This window comes from Coregonus lavaretus (genome assembly GCF_964263955.1).
Source record: "Coregonus lavaretus genome assembly, chromosome: 24".
NCBI lineage: Eukaryota > Metazoa > Chordata > Actinopteri > Salmoniformes > Salmonidae > Coregonus > Coregonus lavaretus.
Genome location: NC_140011.1, coordinates 27,294,814 through 27,322,572, shown reverse-complemented (window position 1 = coordinate 27,322,572; position 27,759 = coordinate 27,294,814). Strand labels below are relative to the sequence as shown.

The 27,759-nt window shown below is 43.3% G+C and overlaps 2 protein-coding genes across 2 annotated transcripts; both read left to right on the top strand.

Annotated features, from left to right (window-relative positions):
* Window positions 1–1,179: 1,179 nt before the first annotated feature.
* LOC311099498 (ectonucleoside triphosphate diphosphohydrolase 2-like) lies at window positions 1,180–24,127 on the top strand. Its single transcript, XM_084140200.1, has 9 exons — window positions 1,180–1,446; window positions 18,075–18,192; window positions 19,569–19,719; window positions 20,516–20,675; window positions 21,091–21,318; window positions 22,327–22,599; window positions 22,814–22,933; window positions 23,184–23,318; window positions 23,547–24,127. Exons 1-9 carry the CDS (start codon window positions 1,330–1,332, stop codon window positions 23,760–23,762), a joined length of 1,518 nt encoding a protein of 505 aa, XP_083996326.1. The 5' UTR covers window positions 1,180–1,329; the 3' UTR covers window positions 23,763–24,127.
* A 98-nt stretch (window positions 24,128–24,225) lies between these two features.
* phpt1 (phosphohistidine phosphatase 1) lies at window positions 24,226–26,846 on the top strand. Its single transcript, XM_084140543.1, has 3 exons — window positions 24,226–24,516; window positions 25,813–25,940; window positions 26,111–26,846. The coding sequence occupies exons 1-3, from the start codon at window positions 24,351–24,353 to the stop codon at window positions 26,201–26,203; spliced, it is 387 nt and encodes a 128-aa protein (XP_083996669.1). The 5' UTR covers window positions 24,226–24,350; the 3' UTR covers window positions 26,204–26,846.
* The last annotated feature ends 913 nt before the right edge of the window (window positions 26,847–27,759 follow it).

The window sequence follows — 27,759 nt, the reverse complement described above, 5'->3', positions numbered from 1 at the left end:
AAGGATCTGTACTCAATTCCTGGAAGCTAAACATGTCCCAGATCTTCCATGGCCTGCATACTCACCAAACATGTCACTCATGGAGCATGTTTGGGATGCTCTGGATTGACTTGCACGACAGCGTGTTCTAGTTCCCGGCAATATCCAGCAACTTCGCACGCCATTGAAGAGGAGTGGGACAACATTCCACAGGGCTCAATCAACAGCCTGATCAACTCTATGCGAAGGAGATGAGTGGGCTGCATGAGGCAAATGGTGGTACTGTCTGGTATAAATGTTTATATATTTCTTTGTACTTTTTACCTCTTTTTCGTGATATCCAATTGGTAGTTACAGTCTTGTCCCATCGTTGCAACTCCCGCACGGACTCGGGAGAGGTGAAGGTCGAGAGCCATGCGTCCTCCAAAACACGACCCTGCCAAGCCGCACTGCTTCTTGACACACTGCTCGCTTAACCCGAAAGCCAGCCGCACCAATGTGCCGGAGGACACACCGTACAACTGGCAACCGAAGTCAGCGTGCCTGCGCTTCACAAGGAGTCGCTAGAGCACGATGGGACAAAGACATCCCGGCCGGTGAAACCCTCCCCTATCCCGTACGACGCTGGGCCAATTGTGCGCCGCCTCATGGGTCTCCCGGTCACGGCTGGCTGCGACACAGCCCAGGATTGAACCCGGGTCTGTAGTGACGCCTCAAGCACTGCGATGCAGTGCCTTAGACCGCTGCCCCACTCGGGAGGCTACTGACTGGATTTCTGATCCACTCCCCTATTTTTGCATATCCGTATTCCCAGACATGTGAAATCCATAGATTAGGGCCTAATGAATTTATTTCAATTGACTGATTTCTTTATATGAACTGTAGCTCAGTAAAATCTTTGAAATTGTTGCATGTTGAGTTTTTTCTTTTTCTTCAGTGTACAAGTGTAACTGCAATTAAAATTCTGTGAAATAAAACGTATTCTTCCCACCAATTTACACTACTCAAAAGGCACCTAATTTGATGGAACAACCCACAGAATCGTGATAAATCGTGATACATGTAGAATGGCAATACATATGGTTTCGCCAAAGTATAAGTGATAATATATTATTGTCAGGCACTTCCCAGCCCTACTACACATGGTTCTATCTGTGCGGTTTTGTGATGGGAAGTAAATAAGTAATTGCAAGTCATGCCGAAGTGATTTAAATGATGAGTTGTATGAAGCCAAACCCATTTTGAAGTTACCTCAAGCTGTTATTAAACTCTCTTGCCTTCACTACCAAATCAGGCAGCGCACTCAATGTGGAATTCATCTGCAAGAAGAACACCGCTTAATGTTTAACAATGGCCAAGCGACGCTGTCATATTTTCGCCCCAGTTGCGCTATTACTCTTTGGAATAGTAGCCATTCTCCTTCTAACTATTCCCACCGAGGACTTGACCGAACCTCCGAAATTTATGGTAAGATTCTTTGGGCTATTTCTGGACTTATGCTGGTTTGTGAAATGTAAGATTAACACATTTAGCCTCACCAACCCCTTACGAAAAAAGATTGCAGTGAGAGTGCAGTTTAACTGTAGTACAATGCAGTACTACAGTTAGTGTAGTCTAACTGCAGTATGCTGCAAATAACTGCGTCCAAAATAAATACATAAATTACTACAGTAATTTTGCAGTGTAACTGCAGTTACAGTGTCTCTGCAATTGCTGCGTCCAAAATACTACAGTAGACTGCATTTACGGCACTTTCACTGCAGTTTCAAAACTGCTATCTTTTTTTGTAAGGGCTGTGAATGGAGTGGAGTGAGGTGTCTATCCGCGCGCGCCACTGCTGCGCATACAGAATATAAACTGCATATTTTACAAGGTAATTTATGTCCACTGACTACAACACTGAAGATAAGAAAATTGTCAACAAGCATTCAATAATTCAGTCAGTCAATCCACCTCTGCAACCTGATCTCAGAGCATTTAGTATTATTCTGTACCTAAATCCGAGACACATTTACATTTAAGTCATTTAAATCAAATCAAATCAAATTGTATTGGCCACATGCGCCGAATACAACAGGTGCAGACATTACAGTGAAATGCTTACTTACAGCCCTTAACCAACAGTGCATTTATTTTTAATAAAAAAGTAAAATAAAACAACAACAAAAAAGTGTGCAGTGCAAATGCTCTTATCCAGAGCGACTTACAAATTGGTGCATCAACTTAGGATAGCCAGTGGGACAACCACATCTTGATCACAGTAAGTACACTTCTTCAAACAAGCAGCTGTGAGCAAAGTCAGTGCAATCAGGGACAACTACATCTCGATCACAATAAGTACATTTCTTTAAACAAGTCAGTGCTAGCAGGTGAAATAAGTCAGGTGTTAGTTTAGACAAAAGACAGTGGATTACTATTATACTATTCCAGGTATTCCTTAAAGAGGTAGGGTTTCAAGTGTCTCCGGAAGGTGGTCAGTGACTCCGCTGTCCTGGCGTCGTGGGGGAGCTTGTTCCACCATTGGGGTGCCAGAGCAGCGAATAGCTTTGACTGGGCTGAGCGGGAACTGTGCTTCCGTAGAGGTAGTGGGGCTAGCAGGTCAGAGGTGGATGAACGTAGTGCCCTCGTTTGGGTGTAGGGTCTGATCAGAGCCTGAAGGTAAGGAGGTGCCGTTCCCCTCACAGCTCTGTAGGCAACCACCATGGTTTTGTAGTAGATACGAGCTTCAACTGGAAGCCAGTGGAGTGTGCGGAGGAGCAGGGTGACGTGAGAGAACTTTGGCCAAGACCAAAGAGCTGTCAAAGGACACCAGAAACAAAATTGTAGACCTGCACCAGGCTGGGAAGACTGAATCTGCAATAGGTAAGCAGCTTGGTTTGAAGAAATCAACTGTGGGAGCAATTATTAGGAAATGGAAGACATACAAGACCACTGATAATCTCCCTCGATCTGGGGCTCCACGCAAGATCTCACCCCGTGGGGTCAAAATGATCACAAGAACGGTGAGCAAAAATCCCAGAACCAGACCTAGTGAATGACCTGCAGAGAGCTGGGACCAAAGTAACAAAGCCTACCATCAGTAACACACTACGCCGCCAGGGACTCAAATCCTGCAGTGCCAGACGTGTCCCCCTGCTTAAGCCAGTACATGTCCAGGCCCGTCTGAAGTTTGCTAGAGTGCATTTGGATGATCCAGAAGAGGATTGGGAGAATGTCATATGGTCAGATGAAACCAAAATAGAACTTTTTGGTAAAAACTCAACTCGTCATGTTTGGAGGACAAAGAATGCTGAGTTGCATCCAAAGAACACCATACCTACTGTGAAGCATGGGGGTGGAAACATCATGCTTTGGGGCTGTTTTTCTGCAAAGGGACCAGGACTACTGATCCGTGTAAAGGAAAGAATGAATGGGGCCATGTATCGTGAGATTTTGAGTGAAAACCTCCTTCCATCAGCAAGGGCATTGAAGATGAAACGTGGCTGGGTCTTTCAGCATGAGAGTGATTCCAAACACACCGCCCGGGCAACGTAGGAGTGGCTTCGTAAGAAGCATTTCAAGGTCCTGGAGTGGCCTAGCGAGTCTCCAGATCTCAACCCCATAGAAAATCTTTGGAGGGAGTTGAAAGTCTGTGTTGCCCAGCGACAGCCCCAGCCCCAAAACATCACTGCTCTAGAGGAGATCTGCATGGAGGAATGGGCCAAAATAGCAGCAACAGTGTGTGAAAACCTTGTGAAGACTTACAGAAAACGTTTGACCTGTGTCATTGCCAACAAAGGGTATATAACAAAGTATTGAGAAACTTTTGTTATTGACCAAATAATTATTTTCCACCATAATTTGCAAATAAATTCATAAAAAATCCTACAATGTGATTTTCTGGATTTTTTTCTCTAATTTTGTCTGTCATTGTTGACGTGTACCTATGATGAAAATTACAGGCCTCTGTCATCTTTTTAAGTGGGAGAACTTGCACAATTGGTGGCTGACTAAATACTTTTTTCCCCACTGTATGTTACGTTTCATATGGTATTTTTGAATGTCCATCATCCATTTCATATACAGTGGGGAGAACAAGTATTTGATACACTGCCAATTTTGCAGGTTTTCCTACTTACAAAGCATGTAGAGGTCTGTAATTTTTATCATAGGTACACTTCAACTGTGAGAGACGGAATCTAAAACAAAAATCCAGAAAATCACATTGTATGATTTTTAAGTAATTAATTTGCATTTTATTGCATGACATAAGTATTTGATACATCAGAAAAGCAGAACTTAATATTTGGTACAGAAACCTTTGTTTGCAATTACAGAGATCATCATTTCCTGTAGGTCTTGACCAGGTTTGCACACACTGCAGCAGGGATTTTGGCCCACTCCTCCATACAGATCCTTCAGGTTTCGGGGCTGTCGCTGGGCAATACGGACTTTCAGCTCCCTCCAAAGATTTGCTATTGGGTTCAGGTCTGGAGACTGGCTAGGCCACTCCAGGACCTTGAGATGCTTCTTACGGAGCCACTCCTTAGTTGCCCTGGCTGTGTGTTTCAGGTCGTTGTCATGCTGGAAGACCCAGTCACGACCCACCTTCAATGCTCTTACTGAGGGAAGGAGGTTGTTGGCCAAGATCTCGCGATACATGGCCCCATCCATCCTCCCCTCAATACGATGCTGTCGTCCTGTCCCCTTTGCAGAAAAGCATCCCCAAAGAATGATGTTTCCACCTCCATGCTTCACGGCTGGGATGGTCTTCTTGGGGTTGTACTCATCCTTCTTCTTCCTCCAAACACGGCGAGTGGAGTTTAGACCAAAAAGCTCTATTTTTGTCTCATCAGACCACATTACCTTCTCCCATTCCTCCTCTGGATCATCCAGATGGTCATTGGCAAACTTCAGACGGGCCTGGACATGCGCTGGCTTGAGCAGGGGGACCTTGCGTGCGCTGCAGGATTTTAATCCATGACGGCGTAGTGTGTTACTAATGGTTTTCTTTGAGACTGTGGTCCCAGCTCTCTTCAGGTCATTGACCAGGTCCTGCCGTGTAATTCTGGGCTGATCCCTCACCTTCCTCATGATCATTGATGCCCCACGAGGTGAGATCTTGCATGGAGCCCCAGACCGAGGGTGATTGACCGTCATCTTGAACTTCTTCCATTTTATAATAATTGCGCCAACAGTTGTTGCCTTCTCACCAAGCTGCTTGCCTATTGTCCTGTAGCCCATCCCAGCCTTGTGCAGGTCTACAATTTTATCCCTGATGTCCTTACACAGCTCTCTGGTCTTGGCCATTGTGGAGAGGTTGGAGTCTGTTTGATTGAGTGTGTGGACAGGTGTCTTTTATACAGGTAACGAGTTCAAACAGGTGCAGTTAATACAGGTAATGAGTGGAGAACATGAGGGCTTCTTAAATAAAAACTAACAGGTCTGTGAGAGCCAGAATTCTTACTGGTTGGTAGGTGATCAAATACTTATGTCATGCAATAAAATGCAAATTAATTACTTAAAAATCATACAATGTGATTTTCTGGATTTTTGTTTTAGATTCTGTCTCTCACATTTGAAGTGTACCTATGATAAAAATTACAGACCTCTACATGCTTTGTAAGTAGGAAAACCTGCAAAATCGTCAGTGTATCAAATACTTGTTCTCCCCACTGTAATGTGTTACAAATTACAATTTGAATGATTTGTTATGAATTGCTAAACATACAATATGTTACGAATTTGCAAAAGGTATGATATATTACGAAATCCAGTTTGTAGTGGCTAACGTTAGCTAGGTGGCTAACGCTACAATTAGCTACATGGCTAACGTTAGTTAGCTAGGGGTTATGGTTAGATAACATGCTAAGTAGTTGTAAAGTAGCTTAAAAGTATTAAGTACAGTTGAAGTCGGAAGTTTACATAGACCTTAGCCAAGTACATTTAAATTCAGTTTTTCACAATTCCTGACATTTAATCCCAGTAAAAATTCCCTGTCTTAGATCAGTTAGGAACACCACTTTATTTTAAGAATGTGAAATGTCCGAATAATAGTAGAGAGAATATTTATTTCAGCTTTTATTACTTTCATCATATTCCCATTGAGTCAGATGTTTACATACACTCAATTAGTATTTGGTAGCATTGCCTTTGAATTGTTTAACTTGGGTCAAACATTTCGGGTAGCCTTCCACAAGCTTCCCACAATAAGTTGGGTGAATTTTGGCCCATTCCTCCTGACAGAGCTGGTGTTACTGAGTCAGGTTTGTAGGCCTCCTTGCTCGCACACTCTTTTTCACTTCTGCCCACAAATTTTCTATAGGATTGAGGTCAGGGCTTTGTGATGGCCACTCCAATACCTTGACTGTGTTGTCCTTAAGCCATTTTGCCACAACTTTGGAAGTATGCTTGGGGTCATTGTCCATTTGGAAGACCCATTTGCGACCAAGCTTTAACTTCCTGATTGATGTCTTGAGATGTTAATTCAAAATATCCACATAATTTTCCTTCCTCATCATGCCATCAATTTTGTGAAGTGCACCAGTCCCTCCTGCAGAAAAGCACCCCCACAGCATGATACTGCCACCCTCGTGCTTCACGGTTGGGATGGTGTTCTTCGGCTTGCAAGTTCCCCCTTTTTCCTCCAAACATAACGATGGTCATTATGGCCAAACAGTTATATTTTTGTTTTATCAGACCAAAGGTAATTTCTCCAAAAAGTAAGATCTTTGTTCCCATGTGCAGTTGCAAACCGTAGTCTGGCTTCTTTATGGCGGTTTTGGAGCAGTGGCTTCTTCCTTGCTGAGTGGCCTTTCAGGTTATGTCGATATAGGACTCGTTTTACTGTGGATATAGATACTTTTGTACCGCTTTCCTCCAGAATCTTCACAAGGTCCTTTGCTGTTGTTCTGGGATTGATTTGCACTTTTCGCACCAAAGTACGTTAATCTCTAGGAGACCGAACGCGTCTCCTTCCTGAGCGGTATGACGGCTGCGTGGTCCCATGGTGTTTATACTTGCGTACTATTGTTTGTACAGATGAACGTGGTACCTTCAGGTGTTTGGAAATTGCACCCAAGGATGAACCAGACTTGTGGAGGTCTACAATTTTTTTTCTGAAGTCTTGGCTGATTTCTTTTGATTTTCCCATGATATCAAGCAAAGAGGCACTGAGTTTGAAGGTAGGCCTTGAAATACATCCACAGGTACACCTCCAATTGACTCAAATTATGTAAATTAGCCTATCAGAAGCTTCTAAAGCATGACATCATTTTCTGGAATTTTCCAAGCTGTTTAAAGGAACAGTCAACTTAGTGTATGTAAACTTCTGACCCACTGGAATTGTGATAGTGAATTATAAGTGAAATAATCTGTCTGTAAACAATTGTTGGAAAAATTACTTGTGTCATGCACAAAGTAGATGTCCTAACCGACTTGCCAAAACTATAGTTTGTTAACAAGAAATGTGTGGAGTGGTTGAAAAACAAGTTTTAATGACTCCAACCTAAGTGTATGTAAACTTCCGAGTTCAACTGTAGTTGAAAAGTTGCTAATTAGCAAAAATGCTAAAGTTAACCATGATGAGATTATGTTACTATGTTACGTCTAGTCTATGAGACCAGGCTGATTCACCTGATACATCAAATAATAAGAAACTTGTAGCAATTTAGTTAGCCTACCATCTTAGGTTTATAGGCTTAAAATGCATCCTTCAATACCTTTGAATAAGGTTAATGGCCAACCTTGCTGAGCTCCTAACCAATAATAGTCACTGAAAAGTTCTAAAACCTATTTGGCCATTAGTGTGTCTGCTTCACATTGTCATCATATAATCTTCACCCTGAGAAGTGTTAAAATGGGTGTGAGTTGCTAACAACCTAGTGAAACTACTTTGTGGTGTCCAAAGCAATCTGCTGAGACAATGTATCTTTCACCTTGAGGACCTGTGAGGCGCCTGTTTCTCAAACTAGACACTTTAATGTATTTGTCCTCTTGCTCAGTTGTGCACTGGGGCTCGCCCTCCTCTTTCTATTCTGGTTAGAGCCAGTTTGCGCTGTTCTGTGAAGGGAGTAGTACACAGCGTTGTACGAGATCTTCAGTTTCTTGTCAATTTCTCGCATGGAATAGCCTTCATTTATCAGAACAAGAATAGACTGACGAGTTTCAGAAGAAAGTTAGTTGTTTCTGGCCATTTTGATCCTGTAATCGAACCCACAATTTCTGATGCTCCAGACACTCAACTAGTCTCAAGAAGGCCAGTTTTATTGCTTCTTTAAATCAGCACAACAGTTTTCAGCTGTGCTAACATAATTGCAAAAGGGTTTTCTAATGATCAATTAGCCTTTTAAAATGATAAACTTGGATTAGCAAACACAATGTGCCATTGGAACACAGGACTGATGGTTGCTGATAATGGGCCTCTGTACGCCTATGTAGATATTCCATTAAAAATAAGCCGTTTCCAGCTACAATAGCCATTTACAACATTAGCAGTGTCTACACTGTATTTCTGATCAATTTGATGTTATTTTAATGGACAAAAAATTGCTTTTCTTTCGAAAACAAGGACATTTCTAAGTGACCCCAAACTTTTGAACGGTAGGGTACATTTAAAAACATTAACATGTAGTGTGTGTGTGCATCTACACGCCTTCTGTTTTCACAAGAAGTGAAGCCTTGACCTCCACAGAAACAATGTTTCACTGGCATTGCATTGCTACCAGGGTCCTTGGAACTTCAATACCTTCATCTGAAATATCCTATTGGTGGTGTCTGCTCTCTCACCTCTCGCTGTCTCTCTCTCTCTCTCTCTCTCTCTCTCTCTCTCTCTCTCTCTGTGTCTCTCTCTCCCTCTGTGAGTCTCTCTCTGTCGCTCTCTCTCGCTGTGTTCTTTTCACTGCTCATGGAGCAGTTGCCTGGACTTCTTCAAAATGCTCTTTACACGGATGGCGTGTAAACTAACACAATGTGGGCAACGTGGTGTGTATGTGGTCAGGTGTAGTGAAGTGTTTGTAGTCCAACAGTCGCATGCCTGGCTCTTTGTGCAATGCTGAAAGGAGCCTCTGTTTGCTTGAACAGACATTGCCAATGGCTCAACCCCATGTATGTTTGGGTGAATTAAAAAACCTCAGGAGAGAAGAGTAGTTGAATGCTCTTGAACCATAACAGTTGATAACTACTACTTCTTACATGTGTTATTGACCGTCTGTGTATATAAAGCATATTAATCAAACCTCTACTGATCCTCATAAATCCTATGAATACCCTTGAAGTTGTATGAATACCCTACATTGTGTTGTCAACGGAAAAACAGGAAAGCAGCTCTTTGTGGAGGACTGGTCTGCAGACATTCTGTCTGATCACACCGTAGAACCCTAAGAATGACTACTGATGCATATTTTGTCAATGGTGCATATCCTTTATGTTCATTTTGATGCATATCCATGTTGCTCTGTTTTTGGAAGACTTTTCTTCCGTCTCTACCTCTTTCCTCTCATTGGGTGAGTTTTTTGTGTGTCATTTCTTGAGACATTTTTGTGCCATTTTGAGAAATATTTGTTTAAAAGTCTGAAAATCTCCTATATCATCATAGCTAGAGACTACTATTGGTTTTCTGTGTGCAGCCCCTATCGGCTCGCTCAGTTTTTTTCCCCCCATACCGAAGCCATCAACCACATCTTCCTGTTAGCTGGTGAACTCGTTAACAGTCAGTCTGTTTAGAAAAAAGTTTGAAGGTCTCATCCTGTTTCCCCCCCTCTGCCCCATCAATCACGTCATCGTGTGAGCTCGTTTTCAACTGAAGAGTTTTGGGGGGGTTTAGTGGTAGGTCAAAACAGGAAGTTGTAATCCTGGGGTGGAACATGCAGGCCATGCCAATCAGCTGTTGCTATTCCATTTAGTGCCAGATTAATGGACACGGACAGCACTTGAGTTAATAATAATTTCAGCTATGCACAGTATGCAAACCAACTCAGTGACCTTATGGTTAGAGGTTTGAAGGTTGGGAGTTCGATCCCCAGCTGAGTCATACCAAAGGCTGTAAAAATGGGACCCAATGCGTCTCTGCTTGGCGTTCAGCATTAAAGAGATACAGTGCATTCGGAAAGTATTCAGACCCCTTCCCTTTTTCCATATTTTGTTACATTACAGCCTTATTCTAAAATTGATAAAATTATTTTTTTTCGTCATCAATCTACACACAATACCCCATAATGACAAAGTGAAAACAGGTTTTAGAAATGTTAATAAAAATATCTTATTTACATAAGTATTCAGACCCTTTGCTATGAGACTCAAAATTGAGCTCAGGTGCATCCTGTTTCCATTGGTCATCCTTGAGATGTTTCTACAACTTGATTGGAGTCCACCTGTGGTAAATTCAATTGATTGGACATGATTTGGAAAGGCACACCTGTCTATATAAGGTTGAACAGTTGACAGTGCAGGTCAGAGCAAAAACCAAGCCATGAGGTCGAAGGAATTGTCCGTAGAGCTCCGAGACAGGATTGTGTCGAGGCACAGATCTGGGGAAGGGTACCAAAACATTTATGCAGCATTGAAGGTCCACAACAACACAGTGGCCGCCATCATTCTAAAATGGAAGACATTTGGAACCACCAAGACTCTACCTAGAGCTGGCAGCCCGACCAAACTGAGCAATCGGGGGAGAAGGGCCTTGGTCAGGGAGGTGACCAAGAACCCGATGGTCACTGACAAAGCTCCAGAGTTCCTCTGTGGAGATGGGAGAACCTTCCAGAAGGACAACCATCTCTGCAGCACTCCACCAATCAGGCCTTTATGGTAGAGTGGCCAGACGGAAGCCACTCCTCAGTAAAAGGCACATGACAGCCCGCTTGGAGTCTGCCAAAAGGCACCTAAAGACTCTCAGACCATGAGAAACAAGATTCTCTGGTCTGATGAAACCAAGACTGAACTCTTTGGCCTGAATCCCAAACGTCACATCCGGAAGAATCCTGCCACCATCCCTACGGTGAAGGATGTTGGTGGATGTTTTTCAGAGGCAGGGACTGGGAGACTAGTCAGGATCGAGTGAAAGAGTAACGGAGCAAAGTACAGAGAGATCCTTGATGAAAACCTGCTCCAGAGTGCTCAGGACCTCAGACTGGGGCGAAGGTTCACCTTCCAACAGGACAACAACCCTAAGCACACAGTCAAGACAACACAGGAGTGGCTTCGGGACAAGTCTCTGAATGTCTTTGAGTGGCCCAGCCAGAGCCCGGACTTGAACCTGATCGAACATCTCTGGAGATACCTGAAAATAGTTGTGCATCGATGCTCCCCATCCAACCTGACAGAGCTTGAGAAGATCTGCAGTGAATAATGGGAGAAACTCCCCAAATAGAGGTGTGCCAAGCTTGTAGCGTCATTCCCAAGAAGACTCAAGGCTGTAATCACTGCCAAAGGTGCTTCAACAAAGTACTGAGTAAATGGTCTGAATACTTATGTAAATGTAATATCACTTTTATTCATGAATTTGCAATAATGTCTAAAAACCTGTTTTTGCTTTGTCATTATGGGATATTGTGTGTAGATTGATGAGGAAAACAAAACAATTCAATCCATTTTAGAATAAGGCTGTCACATAAAATGTGGAAAAAGTCAAGGGGTCTGAATACTTTCCAAATGCCCGCTTGGAGTTTGCCAAAAGGTACTTAAAAGGACTCTGACCATGTGGAAAAAGTCAATAACATGAGAAAACCAACATAAAAAACACTTGCCATCACCATGTTAATTGAAAATAAAATGAATTTGATTATTTAGGAAAAAGGCATCCATATAGTATATTAAAGAGAGAAATTCGTTCAACTCTCAAAACAATTTAATCAATTTTATAATAAGGCTGTAACATAACAAAATGTTGAAAAAGTCAAGAGGTCTGAATACCGGTACTTTCCAAATACACTGTAGATTGCGGGTAATGGTAATCAAGCTTCCTCATGCTACAAAGACAGGAAATAGGCTCCTGCTCATATGAGCTGTTCAGGCTTGCACAAGCCAAGTCTTGTGCAAGGCTACTTACTTAATATACATGTTAGTATCACGTTTGCAGTTTCACATATGCATGCATGCTGTGAGGGACATACAATCAGGTCAAAAATGATTGGCACTCTTGACGAAGAGCAAAAAAGACTATAAAATAAATACAAATACTGAGCTATAGTGTTTGTAAAAAATTGCTATTTTCATGTCATCTGATTCTAATACAAGTGGCAATGCTGTTTAGCAATCTCCAGGCGTTTACATTTGTTCGATGACATGAAAATAGACCTCTTTGCCCACGCACACCAGTGGTGGGTTTGGTGTCGAAAGAAAGATGCATCAAAGATGAATTCACTGAATCCCAAGGTGGAATGTACAAGACATTTAGCTAGGCCAACAGAACATGTAGCCGATAAATGGACGTACTCGCTTTGGCTCTACTGGTGCCTGTTGCATTGATGTTACAAGTCATTATACCACCCCGCTCTTAGTGAGCCGCCCGTTTTGTCCCACGGTGGGACAAAACCAGTGCGCCCCATAGGTGGTTGCGTGCAGTACAACGTAGCTGTAGGCTACTCCAGTGGTTAATAGTCCTGCATCTGTTTGCATTTATTTCATTGGAGAATTATATGGAGATTTGAAAGAATTTCTCTTTAATATACAATATGGATGCCTAATTCCTAAATAATCAAATTCATTTTATTTTCAATTAACACGGTGATGGCAAGTGTTTTTTATGTTGGTTTTCTCTTATTGACCCTGAGAGGGATAACCTATTCCTTTCATTTGGCTTAAAAAAAACAAGAGATAGGCCTATCACGCTGGCCAGGACAAATGATCAATGTACCGGTTATTGTTTTTAGTTTTTGTGAGAGGGGTTTTGGAGGACAACTGGAGGTCTACTTAGAGTTACTATGGATAAGTATCTCAAAATGGTGGTAAGGACAGTGATAAGCATCTTCAAATGTAACCCATCATGCTAATTGGTGTATTAAGTATAGCTAGCTATAATTCCAATGGTTTGGCTGATAAGAAAAGAAGAGCCGTTTTTACATGGCTAAAGGAGAAGGATTACATGTTTATTGTCTTCAGGAAACTCATTCAATATCTTCTAATGAAGTGGCCTGGGAAAAATTATGGAATGGTAAAATCTATTTCAGTCGGTGGGTTAAGAAATTCAAAAGGTGTTATGATCCTACACAAAAACAATTTGGATCTTGAGGTACAATATGTTCAAATAGATTGTCAAGGAAGATGGTATGCCTTGAATATACTACTTGATGATGAACAGTTATGGCTCATAATTATATATGGACCGAAGAATGACGATCCAAACTTCTTTGAAAATACACACCAAAGTTTGTGGACACCCCTTCAAATTAGTGGATTCCACTATTTCAGCCACACCCGTTGCTGACAGGTGTATAAAAAAATAAAAAATAAAAATCGAGCACACAGCTATGCATTCTCCCTAAACAAACTGGCAGTAGAATGGCCTTACTGAAGAGCTCAGTGACTTTCAACGTGGCCCTGTCATAGGATGCCACCTTTCCAGTTCATTACCAGTCAGTTCGTAACCTTTCTGCCTGCTAGAGCTGCCCGGGGCAACTGGAAGTGCTGTTATTGTGACATGGTCTAGGAGCAACAACGGCTCAGCCGCGAAGTGGTAGGCCGAACAAACTCACAGAACGGGGCCGCCGAAGTGGAAGGCCGGACAAACTCACAGAACGGGGCCGCCGAAGTGGTAGGCCGAACAAACTCACAGAACGGGGCCGCCGAAGTGGTAGGCCGAACAAACTCACAGAACGGCGCCGCCGAGTGCTGAAGCGCGTAGTGCGTAAAAATCGTCTGTCCTCTGTTGCAACACTCACTACTGAGTTCCAAACACATTGCCTCTGGAAGCAATGTCAGCACAAGAACTGTTCGTTGGGAGCTACATGAAATGGGTTTCCATGGCCCAGCAGCCGCACACAAGCCATGCGCAATGACGGGCGTTGGCTGGAGTGGTGTAAAGCACGCCGCCATTGGACTCTGGAGCAGTGCAACGCGTTCTCTGGAGTGATGAATCACGCTTCACCATCTGGCAGTCCATCGGACGAATCTGGGTTTGGCGGATGCCAGGAGAACCCTACCTGCCCCAACACATAGTGCCAACTGTAAAGATGGTGGAGGAGGAATAATGGTCTGTGGCTGTTTTTTATGGTTCGGGCTAGGCCGGGCGTAGTTCCAGTGAAGGGAAATCTTAACGCTACAGCATACAATGACATTCTAGACCAGGGGTGTCAAACGTCCGGCCCGCGGGCCGGATCAGGCCCGCAAACGGGTTTAATCCGGCCCGCGAGATGATTTTGAAAAAATATATATATATAAATAATAATAATAATAATAATAATAATTTTGTAAAGTATAAAAATGCGCTGCAATTTTTCAATAAAATAAACTGCTGTTCCAATTGCGTCCACTGGATGGCGCAATAGCAATTGTGTTAAGCAAGCAAACTGTTTATACCGGGGCAGAGCAAGTAGGTCAAGCACGTGCAGCCAATGAGCTACTTTGTTTTGCCCGCGATATTTATTACGGCTTCTACTTTTAACATTATGTGCTTTGGCACCCTCATTGCCCCAATATGTCTCTGTCAAAAAAGAGAAAAGTGGACGCAGAGTGCAGAGTGTTCCAAGAAAAATGGTCATCCTATTTCTTCACGGAATTGAATGGGAAAGCTGTATGTTTGGTGTGTTCAGAGCATGTTGCAGTGCTGAAAGTATATAACCTTCGTCGCCACTATGTGAGTCTTCATGCCGACAAATATGACAACTTTCAAGGACAGCGGAGATGAGAGAAGGTGAATGAACTGTTGGCGGGTCTGAAGAAACAGCAGTCTGTGTTTACTCACAGCCGAGACATCAGTGACGCTGCAGTGAAAGCTAGCTACCTCATTGCTAATGAAATCGCAGTGGCTTCAAAACCATTTAGTGAGGGTGAATTTGTAAAAACATGCATGATGAAGGCAGCGGAAATTGTGTGCCCTGAAAAGCGGCAGGCTTTTGCAAATATCAGCCTGACAAGAAACACAGTTGCAGACAGGATTTCCGATCTTTCCGTGGATTTGGACAGCCAGTTGAAGCAAAAAGTAAAGTCATTTATTGCGTTTTCGGTTGCAATTGATGAAAGCACGGACATTACAGATGTTGCACAACTGGCCATTTTCATCCGCGGAGTTGATGACACATTGACCGTCACCGAGGAGTTCGTGGAGTTGGTGCCGATGACAGATACAACGACAGCAGCTGATATTTTTACCGCACTCGTCAGCGCGCTGGACAGGGTCGGAGTGGACTGGTCCTGCGCTGTCAGCCTGGCTACAGATGGTGCGCCCTCAATGATCGGGAAAAAAGCAGGCGTTGTGACAAAGTTCCGAGAGAAAGTGCAATCTGCAAATGGAGGACGTGATTTTTTGACTTTTCACTGTATTTTGCACCAGGAGGCTTTGTGTTGCAAGTCATTAAAGATGGATAACGTCATGAAGGTGGTCATCCAAACTGTTAATTTCATCCGATCCAGAAGCCTGAATCACCGTCAGTTTGACAGCCTTCTCAGAGAGAAAGACCACATCTATGGCCTGCCATACCACACGGAGGTAAGATGGTTAAGCCGAGGTGCTGTGCTGAGGCGTTTCTTTGATTTACGAGAAGAAATTGAACAGTTCATGGAAGAAAAGGGCAAACCAGTGTTAGAATTTCATTCCGCAGAATGGATGCAGGACCTTGCATTTATGGTGGATGTTACAGAGCACCTGAATAACTTGAACAAACAGCTGCAAGGGCGCAACAAAGTTGTCACGCAGTATTATGACAGCATACGTTCTTTCAAGTTGAAGCTGTCATTGTGGGAGACGCAACTTGCCGGTGGTGATGCAGCTCACTTCCCCTGTCTGAAAAATGTGTGCGCGACCCAACATGTGGCAGACATGAAGCGGTTCAAAGATAAATTAACAGGACTGTTACGGGAGTTTGAGCAACGCTTTCAGATTTATGTTTATATGTTTTTATGTTGATGTGCTATTGTTTTTAATTGATTTTATTTTATTTGTATATTTAACCTATTCTTGACTCTGTGGTTCTTGCACTTGTTTGGGGAACAGGATTTCATTATTTTTATCTACATTTCTGCCTGAGAAATGACACCCTGATATAGTTCTGTGATCTGTGAAACAGTTCTGTTAATCACTGAGGCATTGTGTGTTTTTGTGTTCTTTTTCTTTAGAATTTTCAAATAAACTTGACGTGTTTTATGATTAATAGTGATGTTGTGCTTGTATTATTTTGGACACACTGTCCTCAGGCTCCAGCTTTATGTTGTATGTTGATCGTATTAAAACAAAGAAAACAATCTGAAGTTGTTGTTTTTAAGTTATATATACCATGATTTTTCCGGTCCGGCCCACTTGGGAATAGATTTTCCTCCATGTGGCCCCTGAGCTAAAATGAGTTTGACACCCCTGCTGTAGACTATTCCCAAACACCTCCCACCCCCTGCCTTGCCTTTGCTGTAGCTGTGGCGCACACCCACAGTTACAGATTTTAATTGCTGTCGCTCTTTCTCTGACGCTACTGTTGAAACTTGTTTAACTGCCTAACTGTGTTTGGCATCTGACTGGTTTATGATATTTGTTTCATGATGCATAACTATACTGAACAAAAATATAAATGCAACATGCAACAATTTCAACGAATTTACTGAGTTACAGTTCATATAAGGAAATCAGTCAATTGAAATAAATGTATTAGGCCCTAATCTATGGATTTCACATGACTGGGCAGGGGCGCAGCCATGGGTGGGCCTGGGAGGGCATAGGCCCACCCACTTGGGAGCCAGGCCCACCCATTGGGGAGCCAGGACCTGCCAATCAGAATGAGTTTTTCCACAGAAAAGGGCTTTATTACAGACAGAAATACTCCTCAGTTTCATCAGCTGTCCGGGTGGCTGGTCTCAGACGATCCCGCAGGTGAAGAAGCCGGATATGGAGGTACTGGGCTGGTGTGGTTACACGTGGTCTGCGGGTGTGAGGCCGGTTGGACGTACTGGCAAATTCTCTAAAACAAATTTTATGGTAGAGAAATGAACATTCAGTTCTCTGGCAACAGCTCTGGTGGACATTCCTGCAGTCAGCATGCCAATTGCATGCTCCCTCAAAACTTGAGACATCTGTGGCATTGTATGTGACAAAACATTTTAGAGTGGCCTTTTATTGTCCCTAGCACAAGGTGCACCTGTGTAATGATCATGCTGTTTAATCAGCTTCTTGATATGCCACACCTGTCAGGTGGATGAATTATCTTGGCAAATGAGAAATGCTCACTAACAGGGATGTAAATAAGCTTTTTGTGCATATTGAACATTTCTGGGATCTTTTATTTCAGCTCATGAAACATGGGACCAACACTTTACATGTTGCATTTATATTTGTATTCAGTATATTTTGGCCATAGTAAGTTCAGCTGTAATAATTTCATCATTATAAAGTGGCCTCATGCAAGATGTTGGCCCAAGGTTTAAGTTAAAGTTGCCTTTCTCATTTGAATATTTGCACACAATTTACCATGTTTAGAGTTTATGATTCATAGCATAATCAGGATTGGAGCGTACACACTCTAAACAGTTCCTTCATGATTTGCAAACATGGGTTGTTCTCAGTCCAGACAGGGCCTCTTGCTTCTCCTAATTAATTCCCTCATCCTCTTTCACTTCCTCCACAACTTTCCATCACAACTTTCCATCAATCTTAACTTGAAGTAAACATGCAAGCAACATTCTTGCTGCCAAAATATATCCACAATGTCATAAAAGCCAGAGGCCAGGCCGGTCTTTAAAATAAAAGGTTTATATTCAATCTAGTAAAATTTCTTCCAGATGCCTCTATCCCTATTAAATGTCTTGGTGTAGATGGATTTCAACACCTGATCGTTTGTAGCCTTTTATGATTTGGAGTAGACCCAGTTAGGTTGTCTTTTCTTGGGGATTATTCTAAATCAGCTATTTTTTCTCAGGATTTGTCCCTATGTCTCTAATCTCCCTCTCCTCTCTTCTCTCCAACCCTCTCCCCCTCTCCCCAGTATGGGATAGTCCTGGACGCAGGCTCCTCTCACACAGCTATATACATCTACAAGTGGCCGGCAGACAAGCAGAATGGCACAGGTGTGGTCACTCAGCACACTGAATGCCATCCCAAGGGTAAGACATTGTCCCAATGGAAGGATTCTTCCAGGTGTTTGTCTGCTATTTACCAAGTGTTTACATAGAACTTACTTGGTAGAATGTAATGACATTGTTAATACTCTTTTGTTCCTTTTAAGACTTATTAAAACAAGCACTATTACAGTTTCTTACCAGTGATTAACCAGAAAGTACAGATTTACATCCAATTTATTTGTCAAATACAGACTCGAAAATGATTCTGTGTTACCCAAAACCTTAACCCCTAAAATTACAATTATACTTTTGTTGGGTACCGAGTAAGTAGAAAAAAAAGTTTTGGGCGCTCCAGTTGGCAAAGAACAGTCCCCCATTGTGTGCTGTGTTCACACCGTGTGGGTTACAGTATCTCGTCACACAAGGCTATAGATAAAGAAGCAGAAAAACATGGGTGCCTAGCAACGGTGGATGTTTCAGTAGTTCCGCAGTGACTCAGTGCACTGTGTGGTTTTCCAGTCCTGTCATGACTTACGTGTTTGAATAGATCACGGTAGTCGGCTGCTTTAATTAATGTGAAGTATTTGCAAGTACACCAGCTCTCCTAGAGTTCATGTAAACAGCACTTACATTTAAATTTTAGTCATTTAGCAGATGCTCTTATCCAGAGCGACTTACAACTAGTGTGTTCAGATCGCTAGGTCAGACAACCACATATCACAGTTATCAGCGAAGTCAGTGCTAGTAGGTTGCAGCCAGGGCGTTCAAGCAGCAACAACAACTCCTCAACAGCTCCTCCCATCTGTCCTCACCTGTACATCTGGTGCCAAGAAACAATACCTGCTTCACTTACTGTACTTTACTGTCTTTCACCAACCGCATGGGCTAAGACCTTTAAATATCCTGGGATTCTCTGACCAGTATAACATGATGGGATCTAACACTGAAGTCTAGACCTCTTCTTCCTCCTCTCTTCCTCACAGGTTATTAGAAACAAAGAGTTCAAGGGTGTTAGACTCAAGGCCAGTTGCACCGGGGCAGTTTGGTCTTGGAATTCGTCGGGCTCCAGCTAAGCTAGCTAACTGTATTGGAAAGTAGTTTGTGTGTGTTTGTGCATGTGTCTATGTGTGTGCATGTATGAGTTTTGTGTGTTGGAACATAAGCATTCCAAGGGGTGAGACTACCCAACTTCTCCCTCACAATCTAATGTGTTTAGCAGAAAGCCCTGCCTCCTGCTTCAAAGCCCCATAGAATGCAGGGTATTCTCTTGATCTGCTCTGAGTTAGGGGAAGGCATGCATGACCTGATCCCTGGGTCACTGCCTGGGCTTAAGCCTGCTGCATGAACCAGGGCATGGACACCCTGTTGAGGGGTGTTTGTCCTGCCATAAAGTGTGTCTGGGTGTTCCCGCTATGCAGGTGGAGGAATCTCTAGCTATGCGGGACGACAGGGAGAGGCAGGGAGAAGCCTCAAGTCTTGTCTGGACCAGGCCATGCTGGACATCCCCAGAGACAGGCACCACCTCACACCTGTCTACCTTGGAGCCACCGCCGGCATGAGGCTGCTCAAGTGAGTTATAGTTTGTGTATGCATGTGTGTGTGTTTACGAGTGTGAGTGCACAAGGATGTGTGTGTGTGTGTGTGTGTGAGCGCGCGCACCCATGGTTGTGTATGTGTATCTTTGATATGTAAACAATCAGTGGGTATGTATTTCCCACTTCGAGGCAGACAGGCAAGAACAAGCCCCCACCTTTAATATGCCAAGCTCTAAGCAAACACTACCACACCTGTTTAAAACACAAGGGCTGTCATATTCCTACATTCTGTTCAAAGAAACATACACACCAGTGGAGGCTGCTGAGGGGAGGACGGCTCATAATAATGGCTAGAATGGAGTGTATTGGCTGGAATGGAGTGAATGGAATGGTATCAAACACATCCATTCTGGCCATTATTATGAGCCGTCCTCCCCTCAGCAGCCTCCACTGATACACACACATACATCATGTACACACAAAGTTATACTAAGACACTCATACCCATACAGACATGTACACATAGACATAATGTAACTATAAAGTACATTTACACACAAAGTTGCACAATAAGAGTTTCTAACCAATACAAATATTGAATTGTATCCTCGTCTTTCTCTTTGTGTTATTGCAGGGTAAAATGTGAGTCATGTTGTGGTTCTGAGATGAGTCAACAACAAGATTGAGAGATGTGCGTCTGTCTGGTTAATAGGTTATTGTTGTCAGGCTGAGTAATGTTGTTCGTTCCATACCCCCATGTTGATTCGTGCCCGTACCTACTCTTTGGTCGTCTAAAGTATCTGAAGTCGTACATTTACCTTTCTCAACAGTATCTCCAGCCCTGTCCAGTCAGCCCAGGTCTTAAAAGAAGTGGGTCAAAAAATCCAGTCCTATCCTTTTAACTACCGGGGGGCAGCCATCTTAAGTGGCCAGGAGGAGGGAGCGTACGGCTGGGTCACTGTCAACTATCTCTTGGAGAACTTCATCAAGGTACCATGGCCCAGCTTTCACCATTCTATAGTGATTTATGGTACCCCAAATAAGTGTGTATACAGTTGTTTGTAAATAAAGATCCTGCATTAACATTGCTATGGTGGTTCTAAATTGATCCCTACCTTATGCTTTTCTTTCAATGCAACCATAAGCACTTAAAAACTTAAGGATCCTGTGTTAGTTTCATTTCAAGCTTTTGTAGACATTCTTTGAAGATTGAAAGAAAATAGATTAAAGCTACCATATGACAGATTTCCACTAAGGCTGATTCTTGCGTTAGGATTAATTGGTTGAGTAGATGGCTACCTGAGGACCTCTAGTGGCAATTACAACACAGAGAACATCTGCTGAGGAGACAAGCTACCCACACACCTCTCATGTTACTTTGTTTGTCCCTGTGTGCCTGCTGCAGTATGGCTTTGTGGGCCGTTGGCTGAGCCCAGGCAGACAGACTGTGGGGGCGCTGGACTTTGGTGGGGCTTCCACCCAGATCACCTTTGTGACCAAGGACGAGGTGGAGGACAAGAGCGACAGGATGAAGTTAAGTTTGTACGGCCATGACTACTCCCTGTACACACACAGCTTCCTGTGCTACGGACGAGACCAGGTCTTCAAACGCCTACTGGCTCACTTGGTGACGGTAGGAAACATTTTGTTTGGCCACAACAACATCAGAACCACCTAAAGGTTACTTACTGTAAGCGTCACTCCACTTCACGGTCTGTTCACCCCACTATCATCCAGAAGGCGAGGTCAGTATAGGGGCATCAAAGCTGGGACCAAGAGACTGAAAAACAGCTTCTATCTCAAGACCATCAGACTGTTAAATAGCCATCACTAGCCAGCCTCCTCCACCCAGTACCCTGCCCTGAACGTAGTCACTGTCACTAGCCGGCTACCACCCGTTTACTCATCCCTGCACCTTAGAGGCTGCTGCCCTGTGTACATAGACATGGAACACTGGTCACTTTAATAATGGAACACTGGTCACTTTAGTAATGTTTACATACTGTTTTACCCATTTCATATGTACAGTGAGGGAAAAAAGTATTTGATCCCCTGCTGATTTTGTACGTTTGCCCACTGACAAAGAAATGATCAGTCTATAATTTTAATGGTAGGTTTATTTGAACAGTGAGAGACAGAATCACAACAACAAAATCCAGAAAAACACATGTAAAAAAAATTATAAATTGATTTGCATTTTAGTGAGGGAAATAAGTATTTGACCCCCTCGCACCGTGCTATGCTCTGTACTTTCCGTCTCCGTAGTGTGTGAATGTACCCTTATGCACTACAGCAAGTGCCCAGAGTCTTTCCCAGTCATGTCACATTACAAGACACCATCATAGTCTACATCAGCACCATTGAAATAAAGAAACTTTGTTATTAATCATTCATAACCCACCCACTAATATATCACCCCCAGATTGTTTTTATGTGTTGTATCTATCACAGATTTAGGTCACCATGTGTATTTGAAATTCATCCCAGGCATTAATTCCAACAATAGATCTTGGCACTCAGTACCATAGTACTCCATTTATGACTGTAGATTGCTCTCTACTTGTTATAGGAATGTGTCAAGTTACTGTAATCATTCCTCTCACACTCACTCAATCCCTCTCCCAATCTCTCTCTCTCCCAGGCTCAGGGTCACACGGGGATAATGTCCCACCCGTGCTTCCCTGCAGGCTACAGCGTCACCATGGAGGTGGGGACATTGTTTGACTCTACCTGCACGGCGGCCCAGACACCAAGCTCTGGCTACAATCCCCAGGCAACCCTGTCTGTGGAGGGCACTGGCGACTATGATCACTGCCTGGGCAACATTACTGAGATCTTCTCCTTCCACAGCTGCCCCTTCTCCCAGTGCTCCTTTGACAAGGTGTTCCAGCCCAATGTCAGTGGCAGCTTCATGGTGAGAGGCATTAGGAGGGGCCCATACAGTGGTTGAATCAACCCTAATCCTCAACCCTAACCCTAGTTTAATGTCCACATCCTAGTTTAACCCCAACCCTAGCCTCAACCACAAACCTAACCAAGGCCTTGCTCCAGCCCTAACCCTAACTACAGTTCTGACCATAATCTGAACTCATCCTTTTTTTCTCTCTTTCTCTCCATTTGTCCACCAGGCGTTCTCAGCCTTCTTCTACATTCACCAGTTCCTACAGACTACTACAGGAATCCTTGTCACCACCCCTGCCCAACTGGAAGAGGCAGCCCGTGCTGTCTGTAACATGAGCATCAATGAGGTCAGCAGCCCTCTCTTAGTGTGTGTGTGTGTGTGTGTGTGTGTGTGTGTGTGTGTGTGTGTGTGTGTGTGTCGTGTACGTGCGTGGAAGAGAGTGAGAGAGAACATTTGTGTGTGAAGGAGAGATAGCCTCCATGCATTTGAGAGACACTGTCAGTGTTTGTATGTGTTTCTCCATTAATTATGGTTTTGTATGTATTTCTGGATGGATATCATGGCTATGTAATGCACATTTTTCTATCCTGTTTCAGATGTTGGTGCTGGCCCCAGACCAGGAGCCTCGTCTGCAAGACTTCTGTGCTGCTTCTGTCTTCACCAAGGTGCTCTTCATGAGAGGCTATGGCTTTGACGAGATCTCATTCCCCCGCATTTCTTTCCAGAAAAAGGTAAGCTTGCTTGATGGGAATATTATTTATTTCTCTATCTCCTTCTTTTACTCCAGATACCAGCATAATCATTGATATTACACAAAGTGTTTGTTAGTGTTTGTAATTTACTTCTTTTTAGGCTACAGCCTCTCCATTTAAGCTTTAACCCCTAGTGCACCAAGTGCCTATCAGAATGCTCTGAGTGTATCCAGGCTGACCTGAGGTGTTTGTTTGTGATGTCACTAGGCAGGGGATGCCTCTGTGGGCTGGGCCCTGGGCTACATGCTCAGTTTGAGCAGTCTGCTGCCGGGGGAGAGCGTAGGCCTGAGGAAGGCCCTGAAACCTGGAGCCTGGGCGGCCCTGCTCTTCCTCTTCGCCCTCCTCCTCACCACCCCCCTGATGTATGTCTCCCTGCAAGCCTGCCGTAGGAAGAAGAAAGGAAGCAGTAACATTGACAGCTAATCATCATAAGGGAATCCCATTGAGGCCTTATTTCACTGGGCTTGGAGGGAAGATGGCAAACTCTTTGTGAGTGTGCTGGTGGTACTATCCTGGAGTGTGTAGATATAATGTTGGATAAAATATTGATTCTAATGTCTCTTTACATATGGATAAAAAGTGAGTCCTCCCAGGCTGTCAACACATTTTATATATCCTCGCTTAACAAATAGGGGGGTTTCTGTACAGCACGCATTGTAGGCTATAATTAATGTTCAACATCACTCTCACAACATATTTACCCAACATTTAAGTGCCATTTGTTTGTGCTTCATATTCTTTTTGTATTTTGTATTCCGATAACAAAAAATAAACTGTTTTGTTTTGTACATGAGTGCTGGTTTTTGAAGGCGTTTGTATATTGACTACTACTGACTAAAACTACAAGTACCATAATGCCATTCATCTGTATTTCCGGAAGTGTGCTACGGACCTTTTTTTCCCCACATTGATCATCGCAGGAAGAATTGTCTACTATTTCAAATTCAAGAATTATCAGCTGTGCGAGCTAGCTAAGTACGTTGCATTTCGTGGAAGTATTTGAGGGAAAGAATGTGTACTCAAACGAAGGCTGCTGCCCTTATGGCGAACATTCCAGAGGCAGAAATCGATCCGACGGGTGTGTTCAAATACGTTCTCATTCGAGTACACAGTAAAGAAGACGGCGACGACTCGAGCGTAGATATTGTACGTGGATATGCCTGGGCCGAATATCATGGTAAGAGGACCAAGAATGATGATGATTTGTCTTTCAGTTTTAGTATGATTCATGTATATGTCACTGTTCTACTAGCTACAGCCTACTACTCGTACTGTGCTGGCTGTGACGCTTGCGAGCCAGTAGGTGGGGCTTATGTCACAAACATGTCAGAGAGGTGTCAGTCAGTCCAGCCCCAACGGCACAGTGCACAGCTCAGCTGGTGTGGCGACAGAAAATACAATACATGACCAAAAGTATGTGGACACCTGCTCGTCGAACATCTCATTCCAAAATCATGGGAATTAATATGGAGTTTGTACTTCCTTTACTGCAAAATAGCCTCCACTCTTCTGGGAAGGCTTTCCACTAGATGTTGGAACACTGCTGCGGGAACTTCCATTCAGCCACAAGAACATTAGTGAGGTCTGGCACTGATGTTGGGAGATTAGGCCTGGCTCGCAGTCGGCATTCCAATTAATCCCAAAGGTGTTCGATAGGGTTGAGGTCAGGGCTCTGTGCAGGCCAGTCAAGTTCTTCCACACCGATCTCGACAAACCTCGCATTGTGCACAGGGCCAGATTCGTCCGTCTGACTGACAGATGGTGACGCGTGATTCATCACTCCAGAGAGGCGAGCTTTACACCACTCCAGCCGACATTTGGCATTGTGCATGGTGATCTTAGGCTTGTGTGCAGCTGCTCGGCCATGGAAACCCATTTCAGGAAGCTCCCGACAAACAATTATTGTGCTGATGTTGCATCCAAAGGCAGTTTGGAACTAGGTAGTGAGTGTTGCAACCGAGGACAAACGATTTCTACATCCTTCAGCACTCGGCAGCCCCATTCTGTGAGCTTGTGTGGCCTACCACTTAGCGGCTGAGCCGTTGTTGCTCCTAGACGTTTCCACTTCACAATAACAGCACTTACAGTTGACCGGGGCAGCTCTAGCAGGGCAGAAATTTGACGAACTGACTTGTTGGAAAAGTGGCATCCTATGACGGTGCCACGTTGAAAGTCACATATTTTTTTCAGTAAGGCCATTCTACTGCCAATGTTTGTCTATGGAGATTGCACGTCTATGTGCTCGATTTTATACTCCTGTCAGCAACGGGTGTGGCTGAAATAGCCAAATCCACTAATTTGAAGGGGTGTCCACATACTTTTGCATATATAGTGTACATTCCTCCTACAAAAAAGAACACACTTTCACTGGTTTATTTTGCACCTCACAGTGCTTTGAAATATTGTGTATTTTGAGTATTTCCAAAAGACGCGTTATGAAACTTTGAGTACATTAATGTTTTTGTCACTGCAGCCGATATCTATGACAAGGTAGCAGAGGAGCTTGAGAAAGGAGGGCACCTGGACTGTGAATGTATTGGAGGAGGAAGGATTAAGCATGACTGCCAGTCAAAGAAGATCCACGTCTATGGCTACTCCATGGTAAGAGAATGCAGAATAGTGTTGTTATTTCAGTGGAACTCATGTACGCCTATTGTTTGGGTCTTCCTTGATTCATTTTCTGATATTGCATGACAGATATTACATCTCTTGAGGTTCGTTATTTCGTAGCAGCCAATTTATCCTTTCAATTGCCTTCTTGTTCTTTGCAGGGCTTTGGCAAAGCAAATCACGCTGTTTCCACAGAGAAACTGAAGGTGCGCTATCCTAAATACGAGATCACCTGGGCTGATGAGGGATACTGACCTACACTGGACCCACCCTCTGTGCTTGGACCTGGTTCAGGCCTAACTCCTTCCTGAGTGTGGGCCAACAGAACACCGCAAAACCTCAGTGGCATCGCATTATGTGACATCTGAAGACAAACCTGTCGGTACAAAGCTGGGACTAAGATTTACACATTACCTAGTTCAGCGTTTCCCAAACTCAGTCCTAGGGACCCCAAGGTGTGCTTATTTTGTTTTTTTGCCTTAGTATTACACAGCTTATTCAAATTATCAAATCATCATCAAGCTTTGTTTATTTGAATCAGCTGTGTAGTGCTGGGGTAAAATGTTTGGGAAATGCTGACCTAGTTGCTGACTAATATACCCAGAACAGTGCTTGATTTTGTATTTTGTTTCAGTGAAACAATACATGGAAAACATATTACTTAACAGGAATCTTTTTATGTTTAACAATAAAACTAATAAATGTTTACATTGATTTAATAAATTGTAATGTATGCTTTATTAGCATGAAGTCATGTTAGTAAGGACATTTATATCATTCAATACCGCTACCTGAAAAGGAATGGGTATGAAATTCCATCTCCGGTCATGGAGTCATAAAACCATTATGTTGAGCAATGTGGTTCAATATAGGGGAAATAAAACACTCCAAAATAGCTCCCTCCGGTTTCAGACCAGAAAAACTCATCTGTCATTGCTTTTCTGTCTACTTTATCTCACTGTGTATCTAACTAATGGAAGTTCATATGGTTTTGGCAGCCACTAAACTTCAAATTGCTGATCAACTGCTACGTGAGTGATCATAAATGTGGCTATCAGATAAGGTCAGGTGAACTCATTGATCTAAAATGCATTGACTTCCGATGTTGCCATACGGTGGTATAGTGGAGGGTAAACGTTGTGTAGCCACTTTTTTTTTTGCCCAACATTTTCCCCACCTTTTGCAGAAAAATGCATTGAAAATATAGGGAGTGTTACTTTTTACACCGCGATCAGAGTTTACCCACCTACAGTGAAGGAAATTTTTTTTTGATCCCCTGCTGATTTTGTACGTTTGCCCACTGACAAAGACATGATCAGTCTATCATTTTAATGGTAGGTTTATTTGAACAGTGAGAGACAGAATAACAACAACAAAATCCAGAAAAAAGCATGTCAAAAATGTTATAAATTGATTTGCACTTTAATGAGGGAAATAAGTATTTGACCCCTCTGCAAAACATGACTTAGTACTTGGTGGCAAAACCCTTGTTGGCAATCACATAGGTCAGACGTTTCTTGTAGTTGGCCACCAGGTTTGCACACATCTCAGGACGGATTTTGTCCACTCCTCTTTGCAGATCTTCTCCAAGTCATTAAGGTTTCGAGGCTGACGTTTGGCAACTTGAACCTTCAGCTCCCTCCACAGATTTTCTATGGGATTAAGGTCTGGAGACTGGCTAGGCCACTCCAGGACCTTAATGTGCTTCTTCTTGAGCCACTCCTTTGTTGCCTTGGCCGTGTGTTTTGGGTCATTGTCACGCTGGAATACCCATCCACGACCCATTTTCAATGACCTGCCTGAGGGAAGG

Bases quoted from the DNA above. Each gene is read 5' to 3' on its own strand.
- LOC311099498 (XM_084140200.1), top strand. From the start codon at position 1,330: ATGGCCAAGCGACGCTGTCATATTTTCGCCCCAGTTGCGCTATTACTC. The intron at 18,193-19,568 runs GTAAGACATTGT...CCCGCTATGCAG, and splicing joins CACTGAATGCCATCCCAAGG to GTGGAGGAATCTCTAGCTAT. The intron at 22,600-22,813 runs GTGAGAGGCATT...TTTGTCCACCAG, and splicing joins ATGTCAGTGGCAGCTTCATG to GCGTTCTCAGCCTTCTTCTA.
- phpt1 (XM_084140543.1), top strand. From the start codon at position 24,351: ATGTGTACTCAAACGAAGGCTGCTGCCCTTATGGCGAACATTCCAGAG. The intron at 24,517-25,812 runs GTAAGAGGACCA...TTGTCACTGCAG, and splicing joins TGCCTGGGCCGAATATCATG to CCGATATCTATGACAAGGTA. The intron at 25,941-26,110 runs GTAAGAGAATGC...TGTTCTTTGCAG, and splicing joins ACGTCTATGGCTACTCCATG to GGCTTTGGCAAAGCAAATCA.